Genomic DNA, 22146 nt, shown 5'->3' with positions numbered 1-22146 from the left:
AGAGGAAATCAAAAAATAACTAGAAACAAATGACAATGAAAACACGACGACCCAAAACCTACAGGATGCAGCAAAAGCAGTTCTAAGAGGGAAGTTTATAGAATACAATCCTACCTCAAGAAACAAGAAACATCTCAAATAAACAACCTAACCCTACACCTAAAGCAATTAGAGAAAGAAGAACAAAAAACCCCCGAAGTTAGCAGAAGGAAAGAAATCATAAAGATCAGATCAGAAATAAATGAAAAAGAAATGAAGGAAAAGATAGCAAAGAGCAATAAATCTAAAAGCTGGTTCTTTGAGAAGATAAACATAATTGATAAACCATTAGCCAGACTCATCCAGAAAAAAAGGAAGAAGACTCAAATCAACAGAATTAGAAATGAAAAAGGAGAAGTAACAACTGACACTGCAGAAATACAAAGGATCATGAGAGATTACTACAAGCAACTGTATGCCAATAAAATGGACAACCTGGAAGAAATGGACAAATTCTTAGAAAAGCACAACCTTCCAAGACTGAACCGGGAAGAAACAGAAAATATAAACAGACCAATCACAAGCACTGAAATTGAAACTGTGATTAAAAATCTTCCAACAAACAAAAGCCCAGGACCAGATGGCTTCACAGGCGAATGCTATCGAACATTTAGAGAAGAGCTAACACCTATCCTTCTCAAACTCTTCCAAAATATAGCAGAGGGAGGAACACTCCCAAACTCATTCTACGAGGCCACCATCACCCTGATACCAAAACCAGACAAAGATGTCACAAAAAAAAGAAAACTACAGATCAATATCTCTGATGAACATAGGTGCAAAAATTCTCAACAAAATACTAGCAAACAGAATCCAACAGCACATTAAAAGGATCATACACCATGCTCGAGTGGGATTTATCCCAGGAATGCAAGGATTCTTCAATATATGCAAATCAATCAATGTGATACACCATATTAACAAATTGAAGGATTAAAACCATATGATCATCTCAACAGATGCAGAAAAAGCTTTTGAGAAAATTCAACACCCATTTATGATAAAAACCTTCCAGAAAGTAGGCATAGAGGGAACCAACCTCAACATAATAAAGGCCATATATGACAAACCCACAGCCAACATCATCTTAATGGTGAAAAACTGAAACCATTTCCTCTAAGATCAGGAACCAGACAAGGTTGCCCACTCTCACCACTATTATTCAACATAGTTTTGGAAGTTTTAGCCACAGCAATCAGAGAAGAAAAAGAAATAAAAGGAATCCAAATCGGAAAAGAAGGAGTAAAACTGTCACTGTTTGCAGGTGACATGATACTATACAGAGAATCCTAAAGATGCTACCAGAAAACTACTAGAGCTAATCAATCAATATGGTAGAGTAGCAGGATACAAAGTTAGTGCACAAAAATCTCTTGCATTTCTATACACTAAGGATGAAAAATCTGAAAGGGAAATTAAGGAAACACTCCCATTTACCACTGCAACAAAAAGAATAAAATACCTAGGAATAAACCTACCTGAGGAGACAAAAAGACCTGTAGGCAAAAAACTATAAGACACTGATGAAAGAAATTAAAGACAATACAAACAGATGGAGAGATATACTATGTTCTTGGATTGGAAGAATCAACATTGTCAAAATGACTATACTACCCAAAAGCAATCTAAAGATTCAGTGCAATCCATATCAAACTACCCATGGCATTTTTCACAGAACTAGAACAAAAAATTTTACAATTTGTATGGAAACACAAAAGATCCCGAATAGCCAAAGCAAGAGTGAGAAAGAAAAACAGAGCTGAAGGAATCAGGCTCCTGGACTTCACACTATACTACAAAGCTACAGTAATCAAGACAGTATGGTACTGGGACAAAAACAGAAATATAGATCAATGGAACAGGATAGAAAGCCCAGAGATAAACCCACGCACATATGGTCACCTTATCTTTGATAAAGGAGGCAAGAATACACAGTGGAGAAAAGACAGCCTCTCAATAAGTGGTGCTGGGAAAACTGGACAGGAACATGTAAAAGTATGAAATTAGAACACTCCCTGACACCATGCACAAAAATAAACTCAAAATGGATTAAAGCCCTAAATGTAAGGCCAGACACTATAAAACTCTTAGAGGAAAATATAGGCAGAAGACTCTATGACATAAATCACAGCAAGATCCTTTTTGACCCACCTCCTAGAGAAATGGAAGTAAAAACAAAAATAAGCAAATGGGACCTAATGAAACTTAAAAGCTTTTGCACAGCAAAGGAAACCACAAACAAGACAAAAAGACAACCCTCAGAATGGGATAAAATATTTGCAAACGAAGCAACTGACAAAGGATTAATCTCCAAAATTTACAAGCAACTCAATATCAAAAAAACAAACAACCCAATCCAAAAATGGGCAGAGGACGTAAATAGACATTTCTCCAAAGAAGATATACAGATTGCCAAGAAACACATGAAAAGATGCTCAACATCACTAGTCATTAGAGAAATGCAAATCAAAACTACAATGAGGTATCACCTCACACTGGTCAGAATGGCCATCATCCAAAAACCTACAAACAATAAATTCTGGAGAGGGTGTGGAGAAAAGGGAACCCTCTTGCACTGTTGGTGGGAATGTAAATTGATACAGCCACTATAGAACAGTATGGAGGTTCCTTAAAAAACTAAAAACAGCACTACCATATGACTTAGCAATCTCACTACTGAGCATATACCCTTAGAAAACCATAATTCAAAAAGAGTTATGTACCACAGTGTTCACTGCAGCACTATTTACAATAGCCAGGACATGGAACCAACCTAAATGTCCATCAACAGATGAATGGATAAGAAGTTGTGGCACATATATACAATGGAATATTACTCAGCCATAAAAAGAAACGAAACTGAGTTATTTGTAGTGAGGTGGATGGACCTTGAGTCTGTCATACAGAGTGAAGTAAGTCAGGAAAACAAATACCATATGCTAACACATATATATGGAATCTAAAAAAAAACGGTTCTAATGAACCTAGGGGCAGGACAGGAATAAAGACGCAGACGTAGAGAACGGACTTCAGGACACGGGGAGGGGGAAGGGTAAGCTGGGATGAAGTGAGAGAGTAGCACTGACATATATACACTACCAAATGTAAAACAGATAGCTAGTGGGAAGGAGCTGCGTAGCCCAGGGAGATCAGCTTGGTGCTTTGTGAGCACCTAGAGGGGTGGGATAAGGAGGGTGGGAGGGAGACACAAGAGGGAGGGGATATGGAGATATACATATGCATATAGCTGATTCACTTTGTTATACAGGAGAAACTAACACAACATTGTAAAGCAATTATACTGAAGTAAAGATGTTAAAAAAAAAAAAAGATACATGTACCCCTATGTTCATAACAGCACTGTTCACAATTGCTGAAACATGGAAACAACCTAAGTGTCCATCAACAGATTAATGGATAAAGAAGATGTGGTACATATATACAATGGAATACTACTCAGCCATAAAAAAGAATAAAATAATGCCATTTGCAGCAACATGGATGCAACTAGAGAATATCATACTAAGTGAAGTAAGTCAGAAAGAGAAAGACAAATACCACATGATATCACTTGTATGTGGAACCTAAAATATGGCACAAATGAACCTGTCTACAAAAAGGAAACAGACTCAGAGACATAGAGAACAGACTTGTGGTTGCCAAGCAGGAGCGGGAGAGAGAGAGGGACGGACTGGGAGTTTGGGGTTGGTAGATGCAAACTATTACATTTAGAATGGATAAAGAACAAGGTCCTACTGTATAGCACAGGGAACTATACTCAATATCCTGTGATAAACTATAATGGAAAAGAATATATTAAAAACAAACAAACAAAAAAAGAATTCCTGGGTTGTACTTCATACTGCAGAATTTCAACCCCTAATAATGCAGTGATGGTAGGACTTTTACATAATAGATCCAACACAATCAATCAATCTTCTATAGTCCCTCTCAATAAACCCTCAAAATGAAAGTTTTATCCTGTGGAACTTTTCTTATAACTGGACTAAAGATAACATGAAGGAAATTAAAAACAAAACAATCAACCCTAAGAATGTCTGGAGTTAGGAGTCTAATACAGACGGTCATTTTTAAATGCTTCCTACTTCTGTGATGTTTGGGGGGATAAGGAGGGAGAGGAACAACATTTCTTTGGAATAAGAAGAAAAAGAGAAAATATACAGTTTTGAGATGGCTGGTTTTTGAGATACCAAAAGCAGCTTTCAACTTTAAGACTAAGAAAGAAACAGTCATTCAGAGATCATTTAGTTAGAGGAAAAACTCGTAACTGTGGCTATAAGAAGTTAATCATTTTCATTTAAATGGATGATTTAAAATTAATAAATAAGTTTTCAAAGACTTCAAACTATAATTTAAAAAGTGGGGCTTCCCTGGTGGCGCAGTGGTTAAGAATCTGCCTGCCAATGCAGGAGACACAGGTTCGAGCCCTAGTCTGGCAAGATCCCACATGCCACAGAGCAACTAAGCCCGTGCGCCACAACTACTGAGCCCACACACCACAACTCCTGAAGGCTTAGAGCCCGTGCTCCTCAACAAGAGAAGCCACTGCAATGAGAAGCCCGCGCACCGCAACGAAGAGTAGCCCCTGCTCGCCGCAACTAGAGAAAGCCCACGTGCAGCAACGAAGACCCAACGCAGCCAAAAAAAAAAAAATGGAAATAATCCAAATTTAAATCCTACTTTCCATAGCTTTAATCCTAAACCAAGGAAAGCTTCAAGAATTTTAAACAAACCAGAGATTACAATGAGCTGTTACAGACTATCTAACCATTTAAAAGAACAGTGATTCTTGCACTGTTGGTGGGAATGTAAATTGATACAGCCACTATGGAGAACAGTATGGAGGTTCCTTAAAAAACTACAAATAGAACTACCATACGACCCAGCAATCCCACTACTGGGCATATACCCTGAGAAAACCATAGGTCAAAAAGAGTCATGTACCAAAATGTTCATTGCAGCTCTATTTACAATAGCCAGGACATGGAAGCAACCTAAATGTCCATCGACAGATGAATGGATAAAGAAGATGTGGCACATATATACAATGGAATATTACTCAGCCATAAAAAGAAATGAAATGGAGGTATTTGTAATGAGGTGGATGGAGTTAGAGTCTGTCATACAGAGTGAAGTAAGTCAGAAAGAGAAAAACAAATACAGTATGCTAACACATATATATGGAATCTAAGGGAAAAAAAAAAAAAAAAAAGGCCATGAAGAACCTAGTGGCAAGACGGGAATAAAGACACAGACCTACTAGAGAATGGACTTGAGGATATGGGGAGGGGGTGGGGTGAGATGTGACAGGGTAAGAGAGTGTCATGGACATATATACACTACCAAATGTAAAATAGATAGCTAGTGGGAAGCAGCCGCATAGCACAGGGAGATCAGCTCGGTGCTTTGTGACCACCTAGAGGGGTGGGATGGGGAGGGTGGGAGGGAGGGAGATGCAGGAGGGAAGAGAAATGGGAACATATTGTATATGTATAACAGATTCACTTTGTTATAAAGCAGATGCTAACACACTATTGTAAGGCAATTATACTTCAATAAAGATGTTTGAAAAAAATAAAAAAATAAAAAAAATAAAAATAAAAGAACAGTGATCAAATAGAAAGAAAACCCTTTCCAAGGACATTTCTCTCACCAATTGCATAGTGGATTTTCCTAAGGTAATTAAATTTTGCAAATCCAATCCAAATGAAAACATGAGGGAAATGCTCTATTTAAGCTTCCCCATGTGTTACAAGTTTAGCGCCACGTTTTTCAAATTGTATAACATAGGAAGCCCTCTTAAGGTGATCCAGGACCATCCTGGGGACCAGGAGAAACAAAGTAGGAACAAAGCCATCTGCTTCCACAAAAGCTGCAACAAGAGAAGCATTATTTTCTGATTTCCATGCTAGCATTCAAGATGTGAATGTAGTTCTTTAAAAAAGAACTGGCAAGAGAAAAAATAAATGAATAAATGAAAAATGACATTTACCTGGGCATATAATGCATAGCCTTCAGCACACCTTGGAAATCTCTTTATGACGTCTTCAAAACCTTTCATAGCTGCTTGGATTTGTGAAGAATTGTTTCCTGTATATGCTTGGCGATACTGTGTAAAAAAATCAAAACAGGCCTGTCAAATCAAGAACTCAAAAACTCAGGAAATGTTAACATATTATAAAAGTCACACAAAATTACATAAATATTTCCAGAGAAGGGATCCAAAGGCTATGTACAATTAGGACTTCATTGCCACTAAACAATTTCAAGATGTTCAGTATTCTAGAAGAAGACAAACTAACTTGTAACAGGTTAACTTTGCATATAAGTAGGGGAATTTTAAATTCAATATAATTTATTATCACTTTATTTATTATTTATTTAATATTTTAAATTTATTATTACTTTATAATAAAAGTATTATAAAGCTCCTTCATCTGATAACATTTTTAATCTGTAACATAAATGTGTTTGTGACCCAATTTCTTTCTTTAAAAGGAAAATCCTTTTAGGACTCAGGGTATGGGGTTAACTGAAGTATCTCATTTCATTAGAAATGGCCTTATTTTACCTGATTTTCAACTTTGTTTCTGAATATGAATAGCTCTACAAAGGCAAAATGAGAGATGAGTTATATGGTGTCACGACTGCAGAGTATTTCCTCTAAATGCTTTTGTTCTTCATACTGGTTTATGGTAGAGAATTAGAGAGAAAAGTGCTGTATAGGGGGCATAAAATCAGGGACAAACATCTATCAAGATGAACCAAATAAAGCATCCAGGGAAATACTGGAGCAGAACCTCAAGTAATACACACTTCTATTTTCCTAAACTGACATGTTTTTCTCCGTGTCGGTAGATGATTTCGTAGACAATGAGATACTCATTTTTGTTATCAATGGGAAATACTGATGTTCAGGAAAATACAAAAGAAAGTCGAACCTACCAATGCAAAACATTTCTGAGCTTGTGCCAGAGCAGACTCAGGTCTTAATCTAATACATTCATCAAAATCTGCTACTGCTTCTTCAACTTGATCAAGCAGTATTTTCAGCTAAGGAAAAAAAGTACATAGATAAACGCAGTTCAAAGTAACAACTACACCAGTTAAATACGTACCGTGCCTCTTAGTACAGCTCAGCATAATGCTACGCATGAAATTATTCAATATAGAATTACTTTCTAGAAATAGTGAACTAGAGAATCTTATAATTTTAAAGGAAAGATTCTAAAACTTAAAACCAGTGTCCAATTTTTTTAAAAAGCCCTATAAACCTACCATTTTTGATCACTCTTAAGTGATTTTTCTTCTAGAAAATGAAGTATCTCTGTACTTTCAAACGTCAAAGTAGATCAGACGTTAGATAATTACATTTCAAATTAATCTTAAAGGACACTGCCAGTAAGGATCAAAATACCAAGAATTTTAAGGTTATCTCAACACTTAAGACCCTTCAGACAGAAATATTAGATAAAATTCTCCATTAGAAAGAACCTGACTTTTCTGTTATTATATAGATTAGCCCATACTTTCTACTCTAATGTATTCCAAGAAGCCACATCACACAAGCAGATTTATAAAGCCGCGTTTTCTCCAGATGAGGCTGAAATTGGGAACTGTTTTCTTCACTATATATTTTTACTAAAAAACAAATATGCATGTTATAAAACTCCATTCAGAAGAGATTTTTTTGATACTGTCTGGACAGTTCAGGCTAATGTTTCCTTACAGCAAAAAGCCCACAAAAATCATTCTGTTGATTCTAGTATTAACTCAAAATGCTCACTACATTTTCTTTTTTTAATTTGTCACTACATGTTTTTAATGTTTTACTCATTGAAAACCTATGAAGCAGAAACACCTGAAAAACAAACCTGAACTGGCAAAAGCCAACATTTATAGCTTTCCTCTTCCTTTTTTTTTTTTTTACAAGTAAATATCAGGACAAATGTTCAAGATGGGACTAAATAAATGCCAACCCAAACTGTAAACCACTCTGATACTTTGTTCACAGCTATCACAAGTGATGTAAGAAAACTTTAAAGACATTCTCAAAATGGTATCAAATTCCTCAATGCAAAGATCAGAACTCTTTAAGAAAATTAATTTACCTGTCCTCGGTGGTGATAAACATCTGCATTCTGAGGATCGATGTCGGCAGCCATGTTAAAATCCTGAGTAGACAGCAAAGGCTGCTGCTGTTGCATATACATGCTGCCTCTTTTGATGAGAGCATTTGCTCGAAGCTGTATACCCCAAATGAGGAAAGAGTCATTACTACTTTTTATTCTAATTTAGTTTTTTTTAAATAACAGCTTTATTGAGATGTAATTCACATACCATAAAGCTCACCCTTTAGAAGTATATAAGCCAGTCATTTTTAGTATATTGAGTTGTGCAACTGTCACCACTAATTCTAGAACGTTTTCACCACTCCCAAAGGAAATCTCATACACATTAGCAGGCACTCCCTATTTCCTCCCTAATTCTCAGTCCCTGGAAACCATCAGTCTTTTTTTCTATTTCTATGGATTTGTATATTCCGGACATTTCATACAAACTGGAATCGTACATAATGCAGTCTTTTTGTGACTGGCTTCTTTCACGTAGCATGTTTTCAAGGTTTGTCTATGTTGTAACATATATCAACACTTCATTCTTTTTTTTTTTTAATATCTTTATTGGAGTATAATTGCTTTACAATGGTTAGTTTCTGCTGTAGAACAAAGTGAATCAGCTATATGTATACATATATCACCATATCCCCTCCCTCTTGAGCCTCCCTCCCATCCTCCCCACCCCACCCCTCTAGGTCATCACAAAGCACCGAGCTGATCTCCCTGTGCAGCTTCCCACTAGCCATCCATTTTACATTTGGTGGTGTATATATGTCAGTGCTACTCTCTCACTTCATCCCAGCTCATTCTTTTTTAATGGTTGAATAATATTCCATTGTATAGATATATCACATTTTATTTATCTATTCCCCAGCTGATGGACATTTGAGTTGCTTCCACTTTTTGGCTCTTATGAATAATGCTGCTATGAACATTCATGTACAAGTTTTTGTGTTGATATATGAATTCAATTCTCATGGGTATATATACCTAGGAGAGGAACTACTGGGTCACATGGTAACTCTATGTTTAACATTTTGAGGAACTTCCCAACCCCAACTAATTTCCAAAGGGATTTTACCATTTTACATTCCTACCAGCAATGTATGAGAGTTCCAACTTCTCCATATCTATACCAATACTTTTAATTGTCCAAATTTCTGATTATAGCCATCCTGGTGGGTATAAAGTGATTCCTCGCTGTGATTTTGATTTGCATTTCCCTAAGGGCTAATGATGCTAAGCAGCTTTTCTTGTTCTTATTGGCCTTTTGTACATATTCTTTGGGAAAATGTTTATTCAGATCCTTTCCTGTTTTTAAATTAGGCTATCTTTTTATTGTTGAGTTGTAAGAAAACTTCTTTAATAATTCTGGATACAAGCCCCTTATCAGACATATGACTTGTGAATATTTTCTCCCATCCTATAGAGTGTGTTTTCCCTTTTTTGGTCACTTGTGCTTTTGGTGTCATGCCTAAGGAACCACAGCTTAATCTAGAAGATTTCCTCCTATGTTTTCTTCTAAGAGTTTTATAGTTTTGGCTCTTAACATTCAGGTCTCTGATCCGTTTTGAGCTCATTTTTGTACATGGCATATGACAGGCATCATTACTTGCCATTAAAACAAAAAAATCATGATCATGAAATAAGAAATAGGATTCTTCTCTAAAATTTTTTTCAAGGCAACAATACATACAAATGTCTTCCTCAATGAAACAAATAAGAACACATACAGACTGAAAGTGAGGGGTTGGAAAAAGATGTTCCATGCATATGGAAATCAAAAGAAAGCTGGAGTAGCAATTCTCATATCAGACAAAATAGACTTTAAAATAAAGACTATTACAAGAGACAAAGAAGGACACTACATAATGATCAAGGGATCAATCCAAGAAAAAGATATAACAATTATAAATATTTATGCACTCAACATAGGAGCACCTCAATACATAAGGCAAATGCTAACAGCCATAAAAGGGGAAATTGACAGTAACACAATAATAGCAGGGGACTTTAACACCCCACTTTCACCAATGGACACATCATCCAAAATGAAAGTAAGGAAACACAAGCTTTAAATGACACATTAAACAAGATGGGCTTAATTGATATTTATAGGACATTCCATCCAAAAACAAGAGAGTACACTTTCTGAAGTGCTCATGGAACATTCTCCAGGATAGATCATACCTTGGATCACAAATCAAGCCTTAGTAAATATAAGAAAACTGAAATCATATCAAATATCTTTTCCGACCACAACGCTATGAGACTAGATATCAGTTACAGGAAAAAATCTGTAAAAAATACAGACACATGGAATCTAAACAATCCACTACTAAATAACCAAGAGATCACTGAAGAAATAAAAAAATTATATTTTTTTATTAAGAGGAAATAAAAGGAAGAGGAAATAAAAGAGGAAATAAAATAAAAGGAAATAAAAAAATACCTAGAAAAAAATGACAATGAAAACACGACGACTCAAAACCTATGGGATGCAGCAAAAGCAGTTCTAAGAGGGAAGTTTATAGCAGTACAATCTTACCTCAAGAAACAAGAAAACTCTCAAATAAACAACCTAACCTTACACCTAAAGCAATTAGAGAAAGAAGAAGAAAAAAAACCCAAAGTTAGCAGAAGGAAAGAAATCATAAAGATCAGATCAGAAATAAATGAAAAAGAAATGAAGGAAACAATAGCACAGATCAATAAAACTAAAAGCTGGTTCTTTGAGAAAATTTAAAAAAAAAGGCAAACCATTAGCCAGACTCATCAAGAAAAAAAGGGAGAAGACTCAAATCAACAGAATTAGAAATGAAAAAGAAGTAACAACTGACACTGCAGAAATACGAAGGATCATGAGAGATTACTACAAGCAACTATATGCCAATAAAATGGACAACCTGGAAGAAATGGACAGAAAAAGAAAGAAAAGGAATCTAAATTGGAAAAGAAGTAAAACTGTCACTGTTGTCACTGTTTGCAGATGACATAATACTATACATAGAGAATCCTAATGATGCTACCAGAAAAATACTAGAGCTAATCAACAAATTTGGTAAACAGGATACAAAATTAACACACAGAAATCTCTTGCATTCCTATACACTAACGATGAAAAATCTGAAAGAGAAATTAAGGAAACACTCCCATTTACCACTGCAACAAAAAGAATATAGTTCCTAGGAATAAACCTACCTAGGGAGACAAAAGACCTGTATGCAGCAATCTATAAGACACTGCTGAAAGAAATTAAAGATGATACAAACATATGGAGAGATATACCATGTTCTTGGATTGGAAGAATCAGCATTGTGAAAATGACTATACTACCCAACTCAATCTACAGATTCAATGCAATCGATATCAAACTACCAATGGCATTTTTCATATAACTAGAAGAAAAAGTTTCACAATATTTATGGAAACACAAAAGATCCCGAATAACCAAAGCAATCTTGAGAAAGAAAAACGGAGCTGGAAGAAACAGGCTCCCTGACTTCAGACTATACTACAAAGCTACAGTAATCAAGACAGTATGGTCCTGGCACGAAAAGAGAAATATAGATCAATGGAATAGGATAGAAAGCCCAGAGATATACCGACATACATTTGGTCACCTTACGTTTGATAAAGGAGGCAAGAATATACCATGGAGAAACGATAGCCTCTTCAATAAGTGGTGCTGGGAAAACTGGACAGCTACGTGAAAAGAATGAAATTAGAATACACCCTAACAACATACACAAAAATGATCTCAATATATTAAAGACTTAAGTGTAAGGCCAGATGCTATAACACTCTTAGAGGAAAACATAGGCAGAACACTCTATGACATAAATCACAGCAAGATCCTTTTTGACCCACCTCCTAGAGAAATGGAAATAAAAACAAAAATAAACAAATGGGACCTAATAAACTTAAAAGCTTTTGCACAGCAAGGAAAACATAAACAAGAGGAAAAGACAACCCTCAGAATGGGAGAAAATATTTACAAATGAAGCAACTGACAAAGGATTAATCTCCAAAATATAAAAGCAGCTCCTGCAGCTCAATATCAATAAAACAAACAACCCAATCCAAAAATGGGCAGAAGAGCTAAATAGACATTCCTCCAAAGAAGATATACAGGTTGCTAACAAACACATGAAAGGATGGTCAACATCACTAATCATTAGAGAAATGCAAATCAAAACTACAGTGAGGTATCACCTCACACTAGTCAGAATGGCCATCATTGAAAAATCTACAAACAGTAAATGCTGGAGAGGGTGTGGAGAAAAGGGAACCCTCTTGCACTGTTGGTGGGAATGTAAATTGATACAGCCACTATGGAGAACAGTATGGAGGTTCCTTAAAAAACTAAAAATAATAGAAGTACCATATGACCCAGCCATCCCACTACTGGGCATATACCCTGAGAAACCCATAATTCAAAAAGAGTCATGTACCACAGTGTTCATTGCAACTCTATTTACAATAGCCAGGACATGGAAGCAACCTAAGTGTTCATTGACAGATGAATGGATAAAGAAGATGTGGCACATATATACACTGAAATATTACTCAGCCATAAAAAGAAACAAAATTGAGTTATTTGTAGTGAGGTGGATGGACCTAGAGTCTGTCATACAGAGTAAAGTAAGTCATAAGCAGAAAAACAAATACCATATGCTAACACATATATATGGAATCTCAAAAAAAAAAAAGGTTCTAAAGAACCTAAGGGCAGGACAGGAATAAAGACCAGACGTAGAGAATGGAGTTGAGGACGTGGGGAGGTGGAATGGTAAGCTGGGACGAAGTGAGAGAGTGGCATGGACATGTATACACTACCAAATGTAAAATAGATAGCTAGTGGGAAGCAGCCACATAGCACAGGGAGATCAGCTTGGTGCTCTGTGACCACCTAGACGGATGGGATAGGGAGGGTTGGAGGGAGAGGCAAGTGGGAGGACATATGGGGATATATGTATATGTATAGCTGATTCACTTTGTTATACAGCAGAAGCTAGCACACCAGTGTAAAGCAATTATACTCCAGTAAAGATGTTAAAAAAAAAAAAAGAATATATTAAATGTGTTTATTTTTTATTAAATGCATTTTATAGCCTTGTACTACATATTGCACGTTATTTACAATACTACCTATAGCACTGCTACATCACCTTTACCCCTACCCAAATATAGTCCAATGCAGTAGGCAGAAGCTATACGGGGAAGCTGAAGCTACCAGATATTATAGGGGGAAAAAAAAAAATCCTTTCCTAGTTAAAGATATCTATCACTGATATTTATGATTCAGTTTCACTGCACCAACTCAATCATCATTTGGCGTAGTCCCTTCCAAAGCAAAAAATAATCTTTTGGAGAAAGGCAATTGAAATGCCAAAACTTCGGCAAAACATACCTAAAAGTCTTATTTTTATTTATTATTAATTTTTTCACATGCACACACACAGAGTTTTAAATGTACCTTCACATTAGCTTCTTTCAAGCTGATGACCTTATCTAAATCTGGTTTGGCCGCGTTGGCATTGCCAATAAGCAAGTAGAAAGTAGCTCGTAGTAATAATGCTTCTGCCATGTATTTGCCTTGGGCATCTATTTCTTTTGAGCATTCACTTATGATTTTATCATAGTTTTCTTCTTCCATATACTGTTTGGCCTTTAAGTATCCAGAGCTGAAAACAAAATGAGCACAAGAAATTACTATTACTAATAAAATGAGCATAAAAAATTACTAAAGAAACATCAAATGCTAAAACTTGCCACATTTAGTATACCTGAGTTAAACAATTGTCCTCTTCCCCTTAACAAGTTAGCCAGTCAATGTGAGACTCGAGCGTGGGTGGTGGTATGTGGGGCAGTGTGTGTAACAGATTAGGATTTTTGAGGCAGACTGGGATTTCCTTGCTGCCTTGGAGAGAGTTTTAAAAAAGGAAACAACAGAGAAAATGGCAGAAACCTAGGGTTATTGCCCAGGCTTCAACATTTAGACACACGAAAAGATGAGCTAATGACAGACTGATCTGCAACACAGGAAAGGATCCTGTCTTATTCACCTTCTTATCTGTGGTACATTGATGGCACTCAACAGTTATTTTATGACTAACAGAAAGAACAGAGAAATTGAAATTATCAAGTGAGTTTAGGGTCACAGAACCCAAGGGAAGAGGTGTGACCTGAGTTGCACTTTGTAAAGATCACTCTGGCTGTGTTGTGGAAAATGGACTGTAAGGGAGCAAGAACTGGAGGCAGGGAAATATCTATTGATAAAAGGCTCTCATCCAGAAGTTGTGCTGTTTCACCTAAAAGAACAGACCTAGAATGAATAGGTGGAAATATCAAAGCAGACTCTTCCATCAAATAGGACTTAAAGAAAACACCCTTTCCCTACTTTTTAAAAAGCAGTGACCACAATATCATCATTCTTCTAAGATGGTGGCTTTTATTGAAAAGGCTTGTAGAAGGAATTTTTTGAACTGAAAAGGAATTTACACTATATGTCCTTTAAGGGGCACTGTAAATTACATTTTCTTGTTTCATTTGCTACATATTCTTAATAGAGAAAACTGGCAAGTGACTTAAAAGTTATGTCAGTCAAAGTCTTACAAACTCTGTGCTAACCTTTCCTATAATTACATTCTAATATTCCCTGCACTCTAGTTTTATTCCTCAGGTCACCAGGGTAAGACAAAATAATTATTAAATCAGATTGGAAGTAATAACGGTTCCTATTTATTGAGAACCTAAGTGCTAGATACTTACAAACATGACCTCTAAACCTCATAATAAGCCTCAAAGGTAACTATTACTTCCCCATTCAAAAAATGATGAAGCTAAGGCTCAGAGTAAAACAGAATTCAAAAACTTAGGACCAATTCCAATTACTGTTCTGGTGAGACATAGCTATGTCCTGCCACCTCTCAATATAGTTTTCAGAATAATGGTATTAACTTCATTGTAGTTTTTCTGGGATAAGGACTATTTCCTAATCAGAAGAGGCAATTATTGGCATCACCTTAAACATTTACTTCCCATCTACAATTTTCTCAAAGAGATTGCTCACCAACTAACTCAAACTTGAACATCTTGGCACAATTATGCATAGTATCCTCCCTTAAAAGGTGGCCAATAATGGTAGAAAAATTGGGAGATACAAATTAAAAGCAATCTTTTCCTTTAAACCTTCCAATATGCTATAGATGAAAAATTATGCTTTGCTTTGGAAACAGTATTCCCTTTTCTTCCAAACTCATTAGAAAATGTCATGTTGGTAATAATGTTGTACCTTCTCTTAGAGAGGAGAGCTAGCCTCACAGCAAGATAAAAGTATTGATAAATATAAATGGATAAGCAGGCTAGATAGCTTATATACTACATTATATCACTTGACCTCCAGTTGTAAACACAGTATCTTGTACTTTGGTTTCAGCTGTCTACAGGAGCAAACACAAACCCAAAAAATGGCATTTTCCTAGGCATGCAGAAAAAACCTTGAAGAAAGTCACTCTTTTGGGCACTCCTAAAAATTAAATTATATATTATAAACTTCCTTGCAATAAAACATCTGGATATTGAGCTATACAATCATTTTTTAATTTAGTGCCCTGCCCCTGTTCAAATATAATCAGCCACTTGATCTCCACTAGGAGATCTCTTGAGAATATCATGTAGGACCTTAAATGCAGGGCAGACTCCTGGCAGTAAAACCTTGAGTCACCAGAGAGGTAACTCTTAGGGCGTAATAGAGATGTGTGAGAAGAGAAGTATTTTTATTATATTATTATTATTATATATTATAATTTTATTATATTTATATCTATTTATAAACAGATTTTTTGGCGATGACTCAGAGTTCCACTTTGGCTCTATGGCAGCAAAAAACCCCACAACCATGCCCCCGCCAAAAAAACAAAACAAAACAGAACATTAAGCAGATACTATACTCAAGACACTTACTTTTCTTTTACTTCTAAAGCCTCCCCTTCCTTGTCTTTATCTTCATCAGACTTCTCCCCTTTAAGCATTGGCTGAGAAATTATATCATCCGTGAAAGAACTGAAGTAAGATTTGATAAACTGTGGAGATGGCATCAGAGGTTCACGATTCTGAAATTTAATCATATTTATACACATCAAAATAGAAAACACTAACCAAAGAAGCAGATGCGTTTGTAGAACACTGAGAACCACTGTCATAAAAACTGGCATCTCGGGCTTCCCTGGTGGCGCAGTGGTTGAGAATCTGCCTGCTAATGCAGGGGACACGGGTTCGAGCCCTGGTCTGGGAAGATCCCACATGCCACGGAGCAGCTGGGCCCGTGAGCCACAATTGCTGAGCCTGCGCGTCTGGAGCCTGTGCCCCGCGACGGGAGGGGCCGCGATAGAGAAAGGCCCGCGCACCGCGATGAAGAGCGGTCCCCGCACCGCGATGAAGAGTGGCCCCCGCTTGCCACAACTGGAGAAAGCCCTCGCACGAACCGAAGACCCAACACAGCCAAAAATAAATAAATAAATAAATAAATAAATAAGAAAATCCTTTAAAAAAAAAAAAAAAAAAAAACTGGCATCTCATTTTCAGATAACTGAAGAATATCAGGCTCCAAACCGTAGCGCAATAGACAGTGGAAATGGTAATGCTGCCAGTCCCAGCTGTTCAAAGTAGGTTTTAAATGAGAGCCTTTCCCTTCTCCAAAGATGTAAAAAGTCAAGAACTCTTAGAACCACTCACTAAAAGAAGGTGAAATCTGGAACAAAGGTGGTAAATAACTGCTGAGTTAAAATTATCTCCTTCTGAGTTAAAATTATCTTCCTGTCCTAGAAGATTAACATCTCAATTTACTACTCAGGACCATGTCTTACACAGGTGCTAAAATGTTAAGTCCATCTACCATGGGCTTTCATTGCCCCCTACTTATTCTGCATCTGAAGATCTCCATTGTAGTAAGTGCCACTGAAAGTCAGAATGAAATCTCATTTCCTCTTTTAATTATTACTTTTTCCCATGGCAACCTGATTCATAATCATAGAAGTATTTTGTTTCTCCTTATTATACTTAAGATGATAAAGTTTTAAAGGAAGAAGGAAAAGGGACTAATGTCACCAAAGGGCTCTCATAACATATTTTGGACCCTTGCAAAATTCAACCCAAAGATTTTAGAGTGAAAATATGGTATTCTAAATTGTATGTATAACAAATATCATTTCTATTATTTTGGTAGATTTAATGTCTTTGTATTTGAAGGAGGGGGAAAAAAATGAATCTGGCTTTGTAAGTATATGATCTAATCTAGGATAGATGAGAGTGGGGTAAATAAGAAAACTGAATAGAAAAATCTAAGGAAAAACACTCTTTTTTTGGTGCTCTCTCTGGGGAGAGATTCAGTGTGTCTTAATTACCATTTTAAATCAAATGGTCACCCACCAAGTGATAAATACACCTAACTTAAGTATTTCACCGAAGACCCTGTGTTGGAATATATAAGTGGCAATCATCTACCACTTCAGGGAAAAAGCTTAAATAGAAATTTAAATAGCCCTTACTGAAGCTGAATAAATCATTAATGTCTTGTAGTTTCCTATTTCAGCTTAGAAATGAAGCTACCACTTCCCTGTCTTTCACAGAGTTACAAATTTAAAATGAGAACAATATTTTATAAGTAATGGCCTTAAGTATCAAAGGAACAAGATATAAATTCTAGCTCTGCTACTTATTAGCTATGTGATCTTACACATGTCATTCTCAGTTTTCTCATCTCTAAAATAGCAATAAAAATACTATCCTTATTTATCTTATAGGGTTATTGTAAAAATAAAAATAATAAAAGAAAAGTATTTTGCAAAGTGGAATTTACAAAGTGGAATACGAACAGGTTAGAAAATATATGTGGAAACTAATTTGGAACCTATATAAATGTAGATTATCATATTTTCTTACTACTCTGCAGTCCAACCAGTATAATTACTCAACAATAGCATTATACTCAAGGAAACGAGGTTCCTTCAAAGTTCAATTTGTGAGACTCTAACATGGTATTTTGCAAAACATTTTGAGGAGCACCAGTTCTAGTTCCTCAAAACAGCATGTTCTACCAGATGCTGAAGGGAAGGAAATAAGTTCCAGAGTTTAAAGAGACTGAGAACCAGTATAGCTGTATTTGGAGATTCACAACACATATTAGCACATGAAAGTCCTGCAGTGAAGAAACCTGTTTTAACTCTGTTTAACTCAGCTAATATTCAGAGATGTAAAGTTAAAAATACAGAGAGATTATTAAAATCAACTTAACAGAAAAGCAAGTTATTATTAAAGAAGAAAGAAACAACTACCTCGATATTATGAAATTTAGCAGAACACCTCTACCGATGTTTAGTGATACCTGTGGTACTCCCACAGCCCTCTACTTATATCCCTCCATGACACTTTACCAATATCATGCCTTTTATACTTATTATGGTCTCTCTCATTAAGGACTTTGTAAGGGCAAGGACCAGGTCTTTGTACCTACCCTTCTAAAATGCCCATTATGGACCTCTGTTCAATAAATGTTTCTTGAATTAAACCATCTACTAACTGTGTAAAACCAATGCCAATTTATACAGCATGTCTTCAAAAACTTTAAAGAATGGGAGTTGGCAATTTTTTTCTGTAAAAGGCCAGACAGTAAATATTTCAGGCTTTATGTGCCATACAGTCTCTGTCACAACCACTCAACTCTGCTGTTGTAGCTTAAAAGCATCTAAAACAATGTGTGAGTGGCTGAGTTCCAATAAAACATTATTGGCACATTATTCATAAAAACAGGTGGCAGGCTGGATTTGGCCTGTAGGCCATTGTTTGACAAGTTCTAATATACATGAATTCTTTCAATATCCTCCAGGTGCAATATTGGACATAGTTTACATTCTTATTTTAAAAAGGTAAGCCACAAAAGCCCAAGATTACAGGAAAAATAAATATAATCCAGATCTAATTTCAATTGTAACCATCATGCCCAAGTTTAAGCAGTATAAATTAGAAATGACCCTTCACAATGTATACTTCCTCTATTAACCAATTCAGATTAATTTACCTTGTATTTTTCTTTGGCTTTCTCTTTTCCAAGAAGTTTAAGAACTTTATCAGCTAACAGCATGCTTTGCTGATTTTGGAACCCTTCTAATATACACACAGCAGTGACATCTAGAAATGATGCAAAAAACAAGAGTAAGTATGAAATTATCGCGAAGATTATTAGCAGCATCAAATGGGCTCAATGTTACCACAGAAAGCCAAACTAAATGCATAGCTTTATGTGCCTATCATTTCCAATAAACTGATTAACACTTTAGTTTTACATACTTCATGACCAAACTCAAAGCTCAGAAACTCACTCTACTTCTCCAGAATTCACTTTCCTCACCTGTGAAATGAAAGGGACTATACTACACCATTTGTGATGTTTCTCATCACTCTAACATTATACATAGCAAATAAAACAAGTAATCCAGGAATATTCTTTTCTGGCCGGTTAAGTATACGCCAAATCAACATAATGTGGCTCTCTCATGTCTGGTCTTTTTATAGGCCTCAGGGTTACTCCTCGTCTCCAAAGCCATCTTGCCACACAGCTCTCAATTAAATCTGCTTCAAAATACTATTTTAACCTGGCTATGCTACAGCTCAACACACAGTGGTTTGAAGTTTAAAAGATCAATGTTTCCTTAACCTCTCAACTTTTCATTCGAAGTAGTGAACAATGGCTGTCTCTCTCTTTTTGAATTCAATTTCTCACAATTCCAAATCCTTGCTCCTCCAAACAAGTCAATCTGCTGTATGTTCCCCTGATAATCTGGCTAGTGCCAATGTCAATGTCTTTTCCCCATCCCATTTCTCCATCTAAAATCCATTTAAACTCCTCTCTACAATTATCGCTTAATAACTTCAAAGTCTGGTTCAAAACTCAGAAGTCTCTTTTCCAAAGCAACACTCCTTCCACCCACCACCAAAGTACATGATACCACAAAACCTCAAGTTTTTCTAAAATGTTCTCTAAACCACTCTCAATTGGTAATCCAGATTTTAAATAAATAAATAAATAAATAAAACAGATTTTCCTTTTGAAATAATAATGTTATTTTTAAAAAAATATGGCTAAATTTACGATTATTGATGCTTTTAAAGCAGATTTAAGTATGTAGTGGAAAGTTCTTTTTGACTGCAGAAATTGCATTTTGGTTTAGCTCTACATCACCCAGAAGAATGTACTTTATAGGCCAGTGGCGGATACCCTAATTGAAGTTTTGGCAGCAGATATGGCCAATTACAGGCCAAAGAATATTTATAATATTTACTGAGAATAGGCAAATTCACTTGATGCTTTGTATCAATTACATAATTTCTAATTGAGTATAAGATAATGTTTGAAAATTGCAAGGGCAAAAACCAAATGTTTTCTTTAATGATTCCTCTCAAAATTATGTCATATTTATATAGGATATTAACTGAAAAATATGTAGAATCTTAGAAACACTATCGTTCACTAAAACCTCTCTTCTGATTTCTTATTCATGAAATTACACTGATGCTCTTAATTGCCAAGTTTAAAATGTGTGGTATATAAACTCTAAATCATTTAATTCCATAGTCGGGAACCGAGACAGTACTCAAGTATCTGCAATCTCAATTTAAACTAGAAAACAAAGTCTCAATTGGGGAAGAGTAAAACTTTTAAACACAATTGATTTCTCTACTCATAGGCAGAGTTTCATATAAATTTACCAATGACTACGAAGACTTTAGTAATTTTCATACATAAACACAAAAATACCCTCACCTTCTAAACATTCCTTCTTATTGTCTAGCTTCTCGTGGGCTTTTGCACGCCTAAAGAGAGCTTTCACATATTTGGGATTAAGTTCAACAGCCTTTGTACAATCTTGTGCCACCTCCTTCCATTTTTGCTGTAATGAAAGTATTAAAAAAAAGTCACACTAAAGGAAGCACTGTTTGACAGAAATCAGTTTTCTAAACTCAGGAGGCCAAGTGTTAAGAATCCCACACAGAAAAAATATTCCCAATTCATACAAAGAGTTAATGTCCACAATACATTATAACAGCTCATATAAATAACTGTAATAAAGATCAGCAACCTAATTTTTAAAAATAGGTAAAAGACATATTTAAGCCATCTTTCTACCACCAAATCTACAACCTACCTGCATCTATGTGATCACATCATCTCCTCCTCCCCTCCTGTTAAAACTGAGGAAGCACCCCCTTCACCAAAGGCCAACCTTCCACTTGGGGTACGGATCCACATTCTCCCCACTTCAAGGACGTCACTGTTAGCTATCCTGCCTCTGCATCAATCTGCTTCTCTACTGAATCATTCCTATTAGCATAAAAACACTTGCTTTAGTATTTTCCATCTTTTAAAGACACTCCTTTGATTCCATAATTCCCTGCAGTTATTATCCCATTTCTTAGCTCCTGTTTATTGCCAAACCTCCAAGGAGTTGCCACTCTACTTGATTTCCATTTACCTCACCGGCTGCTCCTTCCCAACTTCTGTAGCTGACTTCTTCCCCTCTATCTGATTTCTACATGCTGGAATGCTCAAGGACTCATCCCTTCTCTCTCTTAGGTGATCACATCTATTGTCCTGGTAGTATATAACAACTAAAATTAGATGACTCCAAACTTTATCTCTTTAACCCAAACCACGCTCCTAAAATAGAGACATTTCTCAATTCGACTGTCAGCTGACTCACTCCTTCTTCACTCCACTATTATTAAAACTTCTGCTTCTCTTCACGCTTCACATCCAATACAACAGCAAATTCTGTTGGTCTTCAGCTTTCCTTCAGGTCTCACCTAGGCAACTACAACAACATCCTTCCTTAGTCTCCCTGCCTCCACTCTTGCCTCCCTCCAATATATTCTTGACAGAACAGTGAGAACAATTTTAGATGATGTTCCT

The 22146-nt window shown here is 36.0% G+C and overlaps 1 protein-coding gene across 1 annotated transcript in view; it reads right to left on the bottom strand.

The window, feature by feature from the left end:
• Positions 1–22146, bottom strand: part of TOMM70 (translocase of outer mitochondrial membrane 70) — a 47658-nt gene that overhangs the window by 9703 nt on the left and 15809 nt on the right. The window contains exons 3-9 of the mRNA XM_007164030.3: positions 21001–21127; positions 19258–19367; positions 16146–16294; positions 13657–13864; positions 8172–8306; positions 7006–7113; positions 6053–6169 (exon numbers count right to left, since the gene is read on the bottom strand). Coding sequence (XP_007164092.2) covers positions 6053–6169; positions 7006–7113; positions 8172–8306; positions 13657–13864; positions 16146–16294; positions 19258–19367; positions 21001–21127 — 954 coding nt within the window. The remainder of the gene's footprint in view (positions 1–6052; positions 6170–7005; positions 7114–8171; positions 8307–13656; positions 13865–16145; positions 16295–19257; positions 19368–21000; positions 21128–22146) is intronic.

The sequence above is a fragment of the Balaenoptera acutorostrata genome, chromosome 4 (genome assembly GCF_949987535.1).
Source record: "Balaenoptera acutorostrata chromosome 4, mBalAcu1.1, whole genome shotgun sequence".
NCBI classification, from domain to species: Eukaryota; Metazoa; Chordata; class Mammalia; order Artiodactyla; family Balaenopteridae; genus Balaenoptera; species Balaenoptera acutorostrata.
This window is presented reverse-complemented; position numbering and strand designations above follow the sequence as displayed.